The sequence below is a fragment of the Echeneis naucrates genome, chromosome 23, assembly GCF_900963305.1.
Source record: "Echeneis naucrates chromosome 23, fEcheNa1.1, whole genome shotgun sequence".
Lineage (NCBI taxonomy): Eukaryota > Metazoa > Chordata > Actinopteri > Carangiformes > Echeneidae > Echeneis > Echeneis naucrates.
In genome coordinates, this window is record NC_042533.1 from 5401759 (window position 1) to 5416827 (window position 15069).

General features: G+C 39.8%; 1 protein-coding gene across 3 annotated transcripts in view; it reads right to left on the bottom strand.

Moving 5' to 3' along the window:
- Positions 1–1519: 1519 nt before the first annotated feature.
- LOC115036512 (voltage-dependent calcium channel subunit alpha-2/delta-1-like) overlaps positions 1520–15069 on the bottom strand; it is a 68987-nt gene continuing 55437 nt past the window's right edge. For all 3 annotated transcript variants that reach the window (XM_029494702.1, XM_029494701.1, XM_029494700.1), the window contains 12 exons: positions 14098–14213; positions 13928–13999; positions 13535–13602; positions 13399–13437; positions 13240–13311; positions 11181–11330; positions 10058–10110; positions 9502–9557; positions 8470–8596; positions 7591–7703; positions 6930–7012; positions 1520–4187 (listed from right to left, as the gene is read on the bottom strand). In XM_029494702.1, coding sequence (XP_029350562.1) covers positions 4065–4187; positions 6930–7012; positions 7591–7703; positions 8470–8596; positions 9502–9557; positions 10058–10110; positions 11181–11330; positions 13240–13311; positions 13399–13437; positions 13535–13602; positions 13928–13999; positions 14098–14213 — 1072 coding nt within the window. In that variant the 3' untranslated portion in view covers positions 1520–4064. The remainder of the gene's footprint in view (positions 4188–6929; positions 7013–7590; positions 7704–8469; positions 8597–9501; positions 9558–10057; positions 10111–11180; positions 11331–13239; positions 13312–13398; positions 13438–13534; positions 13603–13927; positions 14000–14097; positions 14214–15069) is intronic.

A 15069-nucleotide genomic window follows, 5' to 3' on the forward strand; every position in this document is an offset into this window, starting at 1 on the left:
CATCAGTATCCACCCAGCAGCTCTAAGACATTAGAATATAACATTGGGACAGCATGCTGATGCACACTTCAACATAAAACATTATTCATGGTTTAAAGTTGATGGGATAAAACTTGCTAAAGCACTGGATGGTCTTTAAATTTCATAATGAATCATAAATGGCTTGAACCAATCAGAGAGATTGAGAGTAGTGTTTCAAACTTCAAACTGGCCCATCATACTCCTTTTTCTGCGGTCCAGTCAGGCCGGAGCGGAGCCAAATGCTGTCTCCCCAAGAGAAAGGCAGTAATAGCTGATCATCATACCGTATCATATCATGAATAAATACCTGACACCCAAGATATTATGCTTCCCAACATTACACACCAGAGCGGGAGCACAGTGAATATGTAATTTTTTCTTTTTTAAACGCAGTATCAGCCACGACCATGCAGTACTGGGAAACACTTTTAGACATCTTGCCTTGGCAACGTTGCAAAAATGTTATATCCAGATAATCAGGTTTCTCCATGTGAGAATAAGAGCGTTCTATATGGCACTTGATCTTCTTGAATATTAGTGAACATAAAAGGAGCATAAATACAGTTGTTAGCTTCACCACACTGTTTTAAATAGGAAGGTTATAGTTTAAGATGGATAAAAACATTGAGTAAAAAGTACAGATCAGACAACATGTAAAGTTACTGACGATGATGGCAGTGGTTTGACAATGGTGTTGAGTGACCATTCCTTGATCTGAATGGCGGAATGAACACAATTATAAAAAATGACATCACTCACTGTGTTGTAATAGCAATTTTTGAGCTAAAGGAATTGTGAAGCAGTTCAGAGACAATGATCAGTAATTATACGGTTTTCAGGTTTCATCTGTGGTTTCCTGCCAACGTGTGCCAGTATTCAAAGAGACACGCTGGGTTTTTCTGGTGGTGTTGTGAACAAAGTGTCTTCAAAAATTTCCTTGGGTATTGTGTATGTCAACCAGATGGCATTTCTAATGCAACTTTACACTAGTTGATATAAACAGCTGTAATATAATAGTTGCTCTTCAGATGTCAGCCTTCTCAGTGAATTAAAAAGGCAGCATCTCTGTAAGATTCTGGTAAGAAAAGCGTGACTGAAACCTTTGGTTTACACAAACATTTATAATCTGTTATGTTTTTGTTGAACACACCCATTAAGTATTCACAATGTTGTTGTGTAAGTAAATGAACCTTTTGATTCAGCAACTGGTTAGACCTGCTTTGGCAGTTTTTGGCTGCTTTGGCAGTAATAACCTGAAACAAACTCTCCCAGTACTCGCAGATAGGCCCTGAACACTGTTCAGGAGGAATTACAGACTTTTTTCCTACAGAGCTGCTCCAGCTCAGCCACATTTTTAGGCCAGCTGTGTGAGCAGCTCACTCAGCATCTCTGCTGGATTAAGATCTGGCCTGACTTGCCTGAATGTGGTTTCATTTGTTTGAAATTATTCTGCAGCAGATTAATTAGATGTTTACGGTCATATTACTTTGAAGCAGCCCCAGACCACAGGATGGCAATTTCATGTTGGCATGCAGTGCTTTTTTTTTTTCAATCCATACATATTCCCAGTAGTGTTGTGGAGTGTTAAGCTACTCTTTGGCTAAATTCAGGTGCAGTGATGTTATTTTGGAGAGCAGAATCCTCCCCCATTTAGTTGGACTCTATGCTGCATTTAAATCATGCGCCATGATTTGTGTATGGCAGACTCATTATCAACAAAAGATATTAACTGTGAGTCTTTAAGCCTTGAGCGGCGTTGTGTTTCTTCTCGGGAAACTATCCACAAGACTAAATCATTCCCATTTACAGAAAGTTTGACTGTGGTCTGATTAATATCTAAACTCTCGTCTTAATCTTAAATCCTGTGAGTTAGGGTCATGCTCATTTCAGCAGATGTTTCTTGCAAAGTAACTAACACACACCTCCAGTCTTATTTCATTGATTGACTTTTCAGCTGAAGGGTTCATACACTTTTTCATCCACCGCAGGTGTTGATCAATGTTATCGTAATAGGCAAAAACATTAAAATGATTTATGTCATTCCTATAAATAGATTGTGTTCGTTAATAAGAGTTCAGGCCACCTTTTTGAAGATGATCATTTAGTTACAAAGCAGCTGGTTTCGTTAAAACGCCATTTTTGCATGATAGATTTAAAACTTCTTATGTAAATAATCTGTCTGACTTTATTTACTATGTAATTACATTTTTGTCTTTTATTGAAGATACAGTGTGAGCACAATAATTCTTTTTTTCATGACAGATTTATATTTTAATTCTGAACTTTTGACGTCAAAATGCTCTCTACCTTAAATTTTACTGGCAAATTTAGAAATACACTGCCATAGAACTGCTTTAAGAGTTGAGTTTTTCTCCAGCGTGAGCAAAGCAGCAGTTTGGCTGTTTAGCATGTAGCAGTTATTTATTTTTCCTGCCATCTTAAGGATGACACTATTTCAAAATAAAAACTGTCTACAGTAAATCAGTTCAGTCTGTTCTTTTAATGTACTTGACGCAAAACAAAATACGCAAATGAAACAAGCTGAACTAATTGGGAAAAATTAAATCAAATGAGAATCATAAAACAAAAACAAAAACAAAAAGAATCATACGTACAAACTGCCTGCTGCATAGTGAGTTCCACATGATGGTATCATGCCACAAGATAATAAATTGCAAGTGGGACTCTCATTACCAAAATGAGATATCGGCTGTTGTGGTGACGTGATCAATCTGCAAAGACAAATAAGAACTGCACTTTGAATTTCAGTGCAGATAGTAGTCATTTAATTTAAAAAGTGACAGCAGTGAATATGAGTGCACTTCCTTTTCTTTTCTTGAACAAAATGTCCAGGACAAATGCTCATATTACCCGCAATCATCTTCTTTAGAGGTGACAGTAAAAACAAACAGTAGCATGCCGTCCTGACTCTTCAGTTAACATTAAAAATAAATAAAAACCACACTTGTCTCCAATCAGTAGCCACAGTATACAACGCTAAAGGGTTTGTCTGAGTTACACAGTCCACATGGCACTAGAGATTTTGTCCACTGAGCATACACAAGACACCAACCAAGGTCGTCCTGGTTGGATAATGTGTGCTATGGCAACACAGTTTGCACTGGAGTGACCCAACACAAAGGCAGTAAGTCCAGATACATTTGCCCCTCCTGACCAAGGCTGATGGTTAGATGTGTCAGCTACAAATTTAAAATCCAGACACTCAAAAGCAGGCGCTCCCTCGGTTTCTGTGCATAAACATAACAAGGAACATGGTTTCCACACTGCACATAAAGTATCTATATGAAAAGAAGACCAGGTGAAAGTGAAGCCGATGCCGTTGGGAGGCATTGGGAAAATGTTCTGGGTGGTGCTATCTAAAAACCACTCAGAGACAACATCATATCATCAGCAACCCAGCTGGTGCAAATGAACACCTCTTACTGCGATCGGAGCCAAATTCTCAACCATAAAACAATTAAAACCTAAAAAACTAGCCACTGCAAATCAATTCAAAATAAACTGTATGCTCACAAAGGGCAGCACTGATTCTGGCAGTGGTGAACATAACTGCTCAACATATTTCATAAACAGCAAGTCCCTTCCATTGTGAATTCAGTCCCTCCGATACCAGAAGACAGTCCGATCTCCCTCATCAGTCACATCAAGCCAGAGAAAGTTCAGAAGCCGCAAATCAAAATTCATCTCTGGATTCTTCTAATCTCAACTGGCGGGAACCATTGAAGGGATGAAGGATAACTGCAGTGTGGGGTCTTTCTTATCGTTTGCTTCTTTTGTCACTTGTAACCTTTACACTTTGAGAAGCACATGAAAATGTTATCCAAAAAAAAAAAAAGAAGAAACTGTCAGAATGTGTTGCTCACTGTTTGTTTTTGTTTTCTTTTTTTTTTTTCCTTTTGGCTTATTTGTTATAAGCATTTCTCATTAGGCGTTCATCATTTCGGTGGCAGCGTTGCATGCTGGTTGCCATGTTGGAGATACGGAGGGAGGGCAATCGAAGGCGCAATCAGATTGTTCAGAGGTCATGATGGGATGGCATGGTCTCTGGAGCCAGTCAGAACCCAGAGCAGCAACACCTGAAGAGCCATCATTAACCACAGTGAAGGACTCAGGCCGGATGCCCCACCACAGTCAGCGTCCTCCTCCTGGTGGCGCGCAGAGAGGAGAAGAAGTGACGTTACAGTCTGTTCAAACCAATACAACACACATTTTACAGCTTGCCATTTGCTAAACTCCTCCTTCAAAATGCTATTGTCCAACCACAGATGGATTAAGAAGTTGGTGGAAAAAAAACCCAAAAAACTACTTGGCTAAAAATAATTAAAAAGTCAGTGGATGATGAAATCTACCAGCCTACTCTGTTGTAAATCGAGCTAAGAATTTAAGGAAGTAAATCTTCCTGCTGCTAATAAAAAAAAAAACTGCAAATGTGAGAACTGAGAGCCTGACAGCCGTAGCCAGCTAGGAAAACGAACACGGGTGAGTCTTGGCAAATGGTCGATTGCAACTCTGCAGGGAATAAGAGGTCAGAAAATATAAAAACGCTTCAAAATGTTTTTTTATTATACTTGACTGGAAAACTTTGAGCCATAATGTTTGACCAAAACGGATATGATACTCTCTGTGTGCTTAGCATCTGGAGAGGTACAGGGGGAAAGAATGTCTATCCTAGTTATGTTTTTGGCCAAGAACACTGAGAAGTATTAAGAGACGCACAAACGTCTGGATGCAAATGAGAAGTAAGTGGCGTATTTAATTAATGTCTGTCTATGTCAGCAATCAGATCTCAGCAGAGATAGACGCTGGAGTTCTTTTGCCTGAGATGTATAATGATAAAAGGGGAAAGGTACAAAGAGCGTAGCCTGAAGTTCAAAGTCAGATGAGATGTTGAAAATGTTGGCGAGAATCAGACAGAGACAATGAGGCGAGTGGGGGAAGTTGAAGATGGAGGGTGGTAGAATATAAGAGGAAGTGACAGGTAAGGATGACAACTGAAGGAAAACGGCGAGGAAAGAGACATGAAGTAGTGGAACAAAGCGGAGATGTATAAATACAAGTGGAGATAAGGTGAGAAAAACAAACTAAGAATAGAAACACCGGGGGAAAGAGAGTGAGAGTTACACGCCAAAGGCTGTTAGATTGAATATAAGATAATGATAAAACGTTCATGAGGGAGGGAGAAAGAGCGAGCGTTATGGGACTGACCCGAGACAGCACATGAACAGTGGCAGCAGAAACATGAGCAGAGAGGAAACCAATGGGGAGCCTGCGCTCCTTCGGCACATGGCCTCATCCTAACCATCAACAGCCAATCACAGAGTGGGAAGAGAGAAAGAGAAAGAGAATCATGCAGCAAAAGGTTCACATAGTTAGCAAGAGGTTAGAAAGCAAATATGAGCAGAAAAGGTAGGAAAACTAGTTTTTTAAGTTGGAAAATAGTAAAAAAGACGAATGCATTCACTTCTGAGACAAGAGTGTGAGAAAGAGTTAGTGTGTGGGTGGGGTGTTTGCGTGCATATGTGCGTGTGTGTGTCTGTGGGTGAGCAAGACAGTGCAGGCATAAGAGTTAATTTATAACACAGAAAAACTCTGACATTGGAAAAAGACTATAGAGTGAAAACAAACAATCAAAGCACCGAGGTTTCACAAGCAGAGATTCTCATAAAGATGTTTGTTTAGCTTAGTTATTCACAAGATGAGTAACAACCGACTGTTTGTCTTTGCGTGGGAAATCTGCACACATACAGCTTTTGAGGGTTTGCAAAAGAAACAAAAACAAAACGACATGCACCATGTCAAGATATTAGTGATGGAAAAGTGCCATGGGTAAGATTTCTTCACTGATATAGTGCTTCCATATCAGGAGACCAGTTTTGGGATTTTGAGTGATTGCCAGAGAGGCTGAAATTTTTACCTTAAAAAAAAAAAAAAGTCATTCTGTTTTCTTTTATTGGCCTCTAATGCTGCTGCTGCTAGAGCTTTAGAACTTTCAACATAAATTGTCAAAAAGATCAAAATCTGTCATGGAAAAAAAAGAAGCCAGATAATATGGACCAAAATGAGTTTTACGATAGCCTTAACTATTTTCTGATCAATTGCAGTCTATCAGTGAAAGATGGGACTTTTTAGTTTAATTATTGGAACATGTTGACGACCTCCTCCATTTATGGATCAAATCACCTGAGTAGCCCGACTTTGCAGATAGACTCTTATTTTGTCTTTCAGATTATTTCTTGCAAATGAACTGTTTTGTTCTGCAACATAATTGAGCTACAAACCTGTACAAACCCTGACCACCAGTGAACTGAGTGAAGGAGTTATTACTTGTATAATGGTAGCTACATAAAAACTATAGAACCAACACTGATTCTCCAGGTGAATCTGTAATCCTCGCCTGGATATGTGAATAGTCAACACACCGACCATATAAATCATAATGTATATAGTCATAATATGTTACTGATGTGTTAAGATGATGTTATGTGGCCAGACTAGGTGATATAGGAAAACAGGGTTTACTGCCCAGGTCTACCTCTGGATATGGAAAATAAAATGGCAGTTTCAGATTTATAGAGGTTTAGTTGTTTGGTGCTGTATCTCTTGAGTTAATTGTTTGTCCTGTGAACTATCATCAAGCTTCAACTGTTCCTGACATGGATTGATTTTAGCAGTGAGACCTAAACAGTCTCAGGGGCATGAAATTTAAGTTGAAAGGCTTTTTCCATTTCAGGCTTCAACTTCTTTAATTTGTATGAAAGTAATAAAGCAGCAGCAGTGTCACTGTTCAGCATCTTGGCCATATCATACATGAAACCCTACACAGAGCAGCCTTTGCAACACATTTGTCCAGCTCATATCGCAGTCAAAGTTTACTGAAAGTGACTTACATGTTCATTGTTATCAAAGCAAACCGCAGGACCTTTCCTGTACCGCGGACTCTCTGCCATTTCGCAGGGGTCAGGGCCTTTAGCTGGGTGGGTGCGTTCAGGAGCATGACGATTTCTGAGCTACTCTATGTGAACAATCGCAGCCACAAAAGAACAAACTAAGGCCTGATGACCATGTGTGACTTAATGGAAGGACTGTGAAATAAGTGATTGAATAATGTGGCAACCGTTTATGAACATTGTGTTTCCAAAAAGCCTAATCCATAATTGACCCCAGCCTTGTATGATAAGCGAATTTAGACTTGTTTATAAGCAATTCATCAGATTTCTCCTGCACATGTGCTACACAGACACCCAGTGACATGAAGACATGTTTGAGTTACAGGCCAAATTTTTTAATGGCCATTAAAACCGAAAACACTCTTCCTGTTTAGACAAGATAAATTGAGAAAAGTGATTCAAGAATACAAATGACCAAATGATTCCATAGAACTGTTTACAGAAGTGCCTAGAAAGAACACAATTTTTCTCGTGAATTTCAGCGTAAAAATCTGCAAATTAGTTATCATCTGAATAAATTTATCTTCAGATGGAAACATTTTAAAAGTCACTGAATCAAACGGGCACAATGTCTCTTAGCTGTGTTAGATAAAAAGGATACATTGCTCTTCTTCCTGTTTCATCAAGGTGGCGTCACAAGACGAGCAGGTGAGTTTTGCATCAGCGATGATAAAGACCAGATTCGTCTTGGGCAGCTTTTCAGCGTGGTAGAGCCTTTAGAGGAGCACACACACGGGAGACACGAGAGCAGTTGTTAACACGTGGGCTTGAGTCCAGGAAAGGCAGAGATACTATTTCAATCAGACATGCTCACATGATATGCAGGTAGCTGAATGTTTAGAGAGCAAAGAAAGGAAGATACAGATTCTGCTGCTAAATTAGATGACCATCGCACACATGTTACTAAACAACACCGTACAACCCTTAATCTAAAACAAACCCCTCAAAATGTGAACACAATGAAGAGAGCAGTGTGGATCACTAAATCAACATCCCTAACTGCTTTTATTCATAAGGGGACAAAAACCTGCTGTGCCACCCCACTGTCTTCTGAGACCTTTACTGAAATGCACATGTCGTTGGTGCACAAATGATTTTCTCTGCTTTTTTTTTTTTTTTTTTATGGTGGTTGTTAAAAAGAAACGTGTGTGTAGCTAATGTGCAGGAACGCTGCACGGCATGCGGGCAGGCACTCCATTAGCCCGGCACGAGGGGGCCTTAAAACAGCGTACGTACACAATGAAGTGCACAGTCTCACACGCTCTCACAGACACGAATGTGCCAAGACGGTGGTCCGTGCTCGTGACTTGACTTCACCTTCATGGCATGTGAATTTTTACAGTCCACCTCTGGGGACTTCATTTGTATCTCATGGATGAAAATGTGTCGGTGCAGCTCAGGGAAGGTGTTTAGACCTTGAACTTTACCTGAGGGGTCTGTGTGTGTGTGTCTGGTTTGAAGCTGGATTTGAAGCCGTTACCTGGAACAGTTTTCGCAGTCGACTGTGCCTCTGAAAGTCACGTTGGTGTTCATGAAGTAATACTGAGTTTGCTTGGTGATGCAGACTTCTTTAAGCATGGCATCTGAGACTTCATCATCCATCTCAGCTGCAGAAGGACACGTGATCATATCAATAAATATATTACTTTTTTGCTGCGTGATTGGAGTTCATGAAACCAACACAATGACCTGTGAGAAGAGATGGGAACTAATATCAAAATCTTTTATCCATTTTATCTACATCATAAAAATAATATAGTGAATTTGAAAATTCTGTCTCTGCACCTGACCAGCTTCAGCTGAATGTGCCACTCCTACTGTACATCTAGATGCACAAGAGCATTCTGGACTTCCATTTAATAGCCGCTTCTGACTCCACGGTGCTTAATCCTGGCTCTTACTGACTTGTTCCTCCTGTTCATCGCTGACTGCTTCACTCACTCCAATATTCTTACTTCTTGCAGATGGCTTTGGTTTTAGTTTGTCTGGTTTTTATAGATAATTTAGGTGAAAAGATGCTTTAACAAGTATCATCTTCATCATTAGACACAGACAACTATAAACCTGTCATCTTGTGTTTTTTATTTGTATGAAGATTTATTTTGGGGCTTTTTTTTGTGCCTTCATGTTCGTCAGTAACTGGCAGGAAACAGAGAGAGAGAGGGGGAAACGACTTGCATCATAGGTCCCGGGTGTTTTTAATATGCTGGTGGTCAGTTTTTTTTTTTTTTATTTAAAACATATTTGTATTCAGGAAAAAAAACAAAACACAACTCCTCACTCGGCTATTTAAACATTAATTCTTTCTTATATTAATGAGCCATAAACAGTGATTCTATATTTTTGGTGTACGTGAGTATTTTACCAAAATGTTATGACAAACACCACGCAAACAGTGTGTTGAAGATCTTGCCAAAGAGTCTGAAATTGAACATATATTGCAATTGAATTTTTTCGAGGCCACTGTTAAAAAAAAAAAACAAAACAAAAACGAGAACAACTGGGAACTCACCTGCATCCAGGAAATTGGGGAATGTGATGCTGACCAGGAGCTGTTGTAGAATTGACCTAAGTAAAAAGGACGAAACCGCACAGATGACAACATGTCTGGATTCATTGGAACATTACTTACGAAAATTCGCTCTGTAAACACTGTTTCCAATCAAAACGGAACAACATGTTGCTGGTCTAAAGTCACTCCAATGTTTCATTAAAATGTCTTTGTTTTGCATGATGATTACAATGTGTGTGGTGCCAATGTTCTTTTTTTATTGAACATATTGTTAAACAAGCTGATAATGATATCAAGACATAGAACATAAATCAAGGAAAGATTGTGAGGAATGTTGACTGTCTCGAGAATAATTCAACTATTAAACAGATGCCATACATCCATTGTGGAGGAACAAATCCTTGCCTGCTTTCCATTAGGATCTGAAGTTCAGGAATTACATTGTTGTATCTATATTATGTCATTTTGTTATTAATCGTTAAATAAAAAAGGGATGATATTAATGCCAAACATACTGGAAATGGGCAGTAAAAAAAAAAAAAAAAAAAGGACTCACCAGGCTGCAGCTGTTGCCCACCATCCTAAATTCAAAATATCTGCTATTGTGGGCTGAAAAAGAAATCAGAGATGTGTATGATGAAATGTCCCTTGAAAGACTTAAAGCAGTTTGAGCCAATCTGGACTTCCTGCTGGTGTTTACAGTGACTGCAGACACTTCACTTTTGCCAGGCACAGAGACCAGAAGGTCCAGCCAGAGATTTTATTTTGCTCCCTCTCAGGAAATTAGAGCACAATCCTCTTCAGCAGATACGAACATAAATATGTAAACAAAGAGCGAGTGAGAAAACAAAGTAGCACACGGTTTAAATAAAAGGCCTGACATGTTGCTTTGATTAAGCTTAGCATGCGAGGGCCTTGTTTTGGTCAGTCAGTGGTGTATCTTTTCTCCTCAGTTGACGGTGTGTTGAGTCATCAAGGAGTCTTAACTAACCGTGTTGGAGGCATCACTAGTAGTTGACAATGTCTTTGATCAGAAGGCACATACAGCTTTCATCTCACCTTGGTCACTCGAGCGTGCTGTACACATTTATGGGCCAAATTGGGAAATTATGTGGAAATTTGTTTGATAGCAAGGGGGGGATTTTTTTTATTTTTTTTTTTTTGGCTTAACCCATACCTAATGCTTCACCCTTTCTTTGGTATGGGCTTATTCCTTCTAGTGTTTTACTAGTAGTATTACTGTGGACAATCTGCATCATTTCACTGCGAGTTGTACGTTTTGGAAATGATGAAAAACAGTGCCCCTTTCTGCAGCACTTGGCGCGCTAGCCAAGCACACCAGACCACCTAATCCTGTTACTGTTACTGCAACTCCTGCTCTAACACTTTCACCATATCCTCTGCTTTCCTTCTCATCTGCTCTACACAGATTTATGGTTCCCTGGTGAGTGACAGCTTGTGTTTGTGTGTGTGTGTGTGTGTGTGTGTGAGACACACCACTTGGAAGTGTGTAAAAATGGTTGCATGTGTACTTGCATCTGTCTGCATGCTCATGCAGGGACATGAGTAAATGAATGGATATCAAAATGTGTGAACATGTGAGGGTGGGCATGCACACATGGGTGCTTAAGTGTGTGTGGTAGGTTGTGTGCATCTAATCTCTGGCTTACATAACTCACCACATAGACAGATCGCAGCCCTGCGGCCGCCTTGCCCTCTTTCTCGGGGTCACAGAGTGACTGGTAGTCAAAGGTCTGCTTTAAGGTGAACAGGGAGTCGTTCAGGCTTCTCATGAGGACGGGATCGATGACACCAAAGAAACGTCCAATCTGATGTTTGGAAGGAGAACACAGAGAAAAGCAGGAAATTTAAAAAAAAATAAAAAAAAATTGGCATACGTCTCTAAGAGGAAATTTCTAAGATGGCCAAAAGTAGTGGATCTTTTACTTTCTGTCTGCAAAAGTGCTCACAAGCAGTTTGATACCTGCCAAGCTTTCACACAAAAGGATCAAAGCTTCATAAGGTGACCCACGATAAAGGTAGAAATGAACTATATACCTCACATTCAAATACGGAAAAGATCTTTGCACAGATAACCATAACAGACCTTGTTAAAAAACAGGACCTAACCATACAATAACATACACCAAAAGACTACCAGCGTGTGACCTCACAACTTCATGGGGGAAATGATTTCAGTGACAAAGGCCCACTGAGAAATGTTTGAACCCTCTGTGTGAGCAAAATAAACTTTTAAAATACACATTGTGTATGTCACTGACCGAGGATTTCCTCAATATTTCTCATTTACAGAGTGCTTAAACATTTTTATACTTTGGGCTTGGAGTAGTTAAATCTATGTAAACCACATGCACAAAGCTGGCTAGAATGTGTAAACGTGCAGAAAGTGTTCACAGTAAATTTATAGACACACACACACAGTAAATCTCCCTCAAACCAGCATGATGGACTTCACTTTAATCTGATTAACACAGTCCACAGGGTAACTATAAATTTCTACTTTGAGGAAGTAGTTTGTCTCGCCCTCTCAGAGGTGTGACATGACCGTGCGTATGGGAGTGTTGAAGTATTTGTGTATGCAGGAGGGATTATGTAAAGTTAATACATTCATCTATCTGCATTTGTGCTTAAAGTTGGTGAGCTGAGCATGTGCTTGGATGCATATGTGCGTGTGTCCATGAGGAAATGCCAGCCTATCCCTTTCCATGCAGCTTGTAAGGTCACTGTTAACAAGCTGTCCTCCACATATCCATTCCTCTTTGGACTAACAGCCAAAGCATAGATAAATCTTTCAATTTATAATGCAAAGAAGGCCTTCTCTTGTTCCCCTGTGCAATAACGCAAATACTGAATTAACAGTTACAACTCTGTTGGCTGCAGACTCCCTGAGGGCTGTGGAGAAAGAAAAGGAACAACCGGGAGAGAGAACGACGTAAAGAGCGAGAAAAAGCGTGAAGCATACCGAGGGAGAGAAACTTTGCTCCTGTAGGAAATATGATTGAGGGAACACAGCCCTTTCCAAAACAAGGCCTCAGGTCTCCGGGTTTTAGTGCTGCTGCCAAACTTCAGAGGGCGACTGATTTATCCAGCGCACACCCAGCCCTGATTAGGAAGGGGCCGAGCTGCATGAAAAAACATTTACTCAGACGACAGTGGGGGGCCCACTCTTAGTGCTGAGGATAGGGCAATGGGGTGAGGGAAGAAATGTGTGTGCTTCCTTTACACTGTATGTGTTTGTGCATGTACCTGTCAGTAATTGAAGAAGATGGTCCATTTGTGTTTCAAAGGCCTCACAAGCTTATTTTTGTTGGTTGGACAGGATGTTTATGAATTTACAATGAGTTGGTCTTTATTTATCATACGAAGAGTTTATATTTGATTTTAGTACAATATGAAAAGTAATATAAGAACCATGCAGTCAGCGAGGTGAGTGTTAAAGTTCATTTCTAGTAGTTTGAGGAACTTAATTCAACTCATGGTCAAAAAGGATGAAATACTGTACTAAAATATCCAAACACATGAATATGAGAAAGACAAAATAGTCATGTGGGAAACCTTTTTCTGATAAGGTTCTTGGATTAATTGCCTTCTAATACTTTTCCACCAGTTTTAATGTGAGGCTCTTGTGGCAGGTCATTAAAATTTTGAGCACTTTTTTTTGGAAAAGGGCTACCAATGATCTGAACTTAAAAAAAAAAAAAAAATGCAGAAGCCCACCTGATCAATATACTCATCTCGGTTGGACATCACCAAGAAGCCTCCATCATCCAAAATGACACAGTCCACGTACTGGGATCACATAGAGATGAATAAATATGGCTTGAATTCTCATCATCTTTCCATGAATAAAGGCTAAAACGTATTCAATACTCTTACCACATCGTTTCTCTGACAGCCACAGATCTCATCATAGCACTGGAAACACAGTGAAGCAGATAAAGGGAAGAAAGTCACATTCTGGGTCAAGTGTGTGTCCTTCAACATGTGTGTCATTCAGACAAAACATACTCACATTCATCCTCTGTGTGGTGTTGATAAATCTCGACATCCAGGCACTGACGTCCAACTTCACGCCAACCACTGGGATAAAACAAAAAAGCCAGACATCCTAGATCATGTTGGACCTCTATGTCAACTTTCCTCCCTGAACTTAGAAAATGCAAACTTGGCCAAGGATTACAGGAGACGAGACGACCTGAAGTGTGGTTTGTGTGTGTTTGTGTGCATATGTCAGAGATAGAGGGTGGACAAACGAGGAATAGCAGACTTTGAATAAGTGCTTTCGAGTTGGTCAGAAGAAACAGAGGCATGAATAAATGCCAAGAGAGAAATTCAACTTGTCAAACGGGGAGTATGAATGTACAAATACATGACTTTCTCTCAGCATGTGAACGTATGTACTCACCAGCTGGTTTAAGTATGATGCCATCAATATTGAGGTTAACCGCTTTACTCACCAGGAGTGAGTCATCAGTTGCTGCAAGAAGAATAAATCACTGCACATATATATACACTTATACACTTTATATAAATAAAAAAAACACATACCAACAAATCCCAGTGGCTTGTACTCACCGTTCTCTTTTTCGAGGTACGGTGTCGGAGTGAAGATGTACAGATCATTGTCTAAACTTCGCTTATAGAAACTTGACTCATATGTCTCTGCTTCTTCTTTCCAGTAAAACCCAGCACTGTTAAATACATTTACACATAACGTACACAACACTGAGAAACCATAGATGCCTCAAACAACTAGAAACCCATTCACAAGGTGAGACAACCTGTTGATTGCTGTTGGTTTGGGTCGTCCATGAATGAATTTACATTCATATTGAAAGTATATTGACAGAAATGGTTATGGATGTGGATGATTTGAACACAAAAATGAGTCTCTGTCTCCAATCTCTCCTCTGAGGTGCCTCGGCATTTGTATTGGGCATCATGTGCTTCCCATCAATGGATGTCTACTTGGCAAAATCATACGTGAATATAATGTTAAACTACATTATATGCTGCTGATAAAGATATTTATGTTTTCAACTACTGACTGAAGCTTGTTACAGAAAAGGAAGCAGTATTTGCTCAAATCACAGGCAATTATCTGCTGTGTATACGCTCCAGCCTTCATCTGGGGTCATGACCTTTGTGAGGTGACAGAGTAGTTATTTGAGTGCCTGGGGTCACCCTAATTGGTGAGAAGTTTGGACATGAACAATCACAATCCACTGACCAGATGATACCCTACTGTAGGATCCACAACTTACATATCCCATCTGTCCTGGGAAAGCGTTGGAATCCCCCAAGAGAAACTGGAATAAGTAGCTCAAGACAGATAGTGATGAGGACATATTGGCTGCTTTGCTTGGCCTATACTTCTTTAACCCAGACACTGACAAGCAGGACCTGATGTATGGATGAGTGTTGAAAATTTAGAAAATCTGGATTCATCCCATTACTCATAAAACAAAGAATTCCATGTGTAAGAAACAGCTCTCTTGGCAGACCACATCATTACGCCTTATCAGATAATCCCAAACATATTATCTG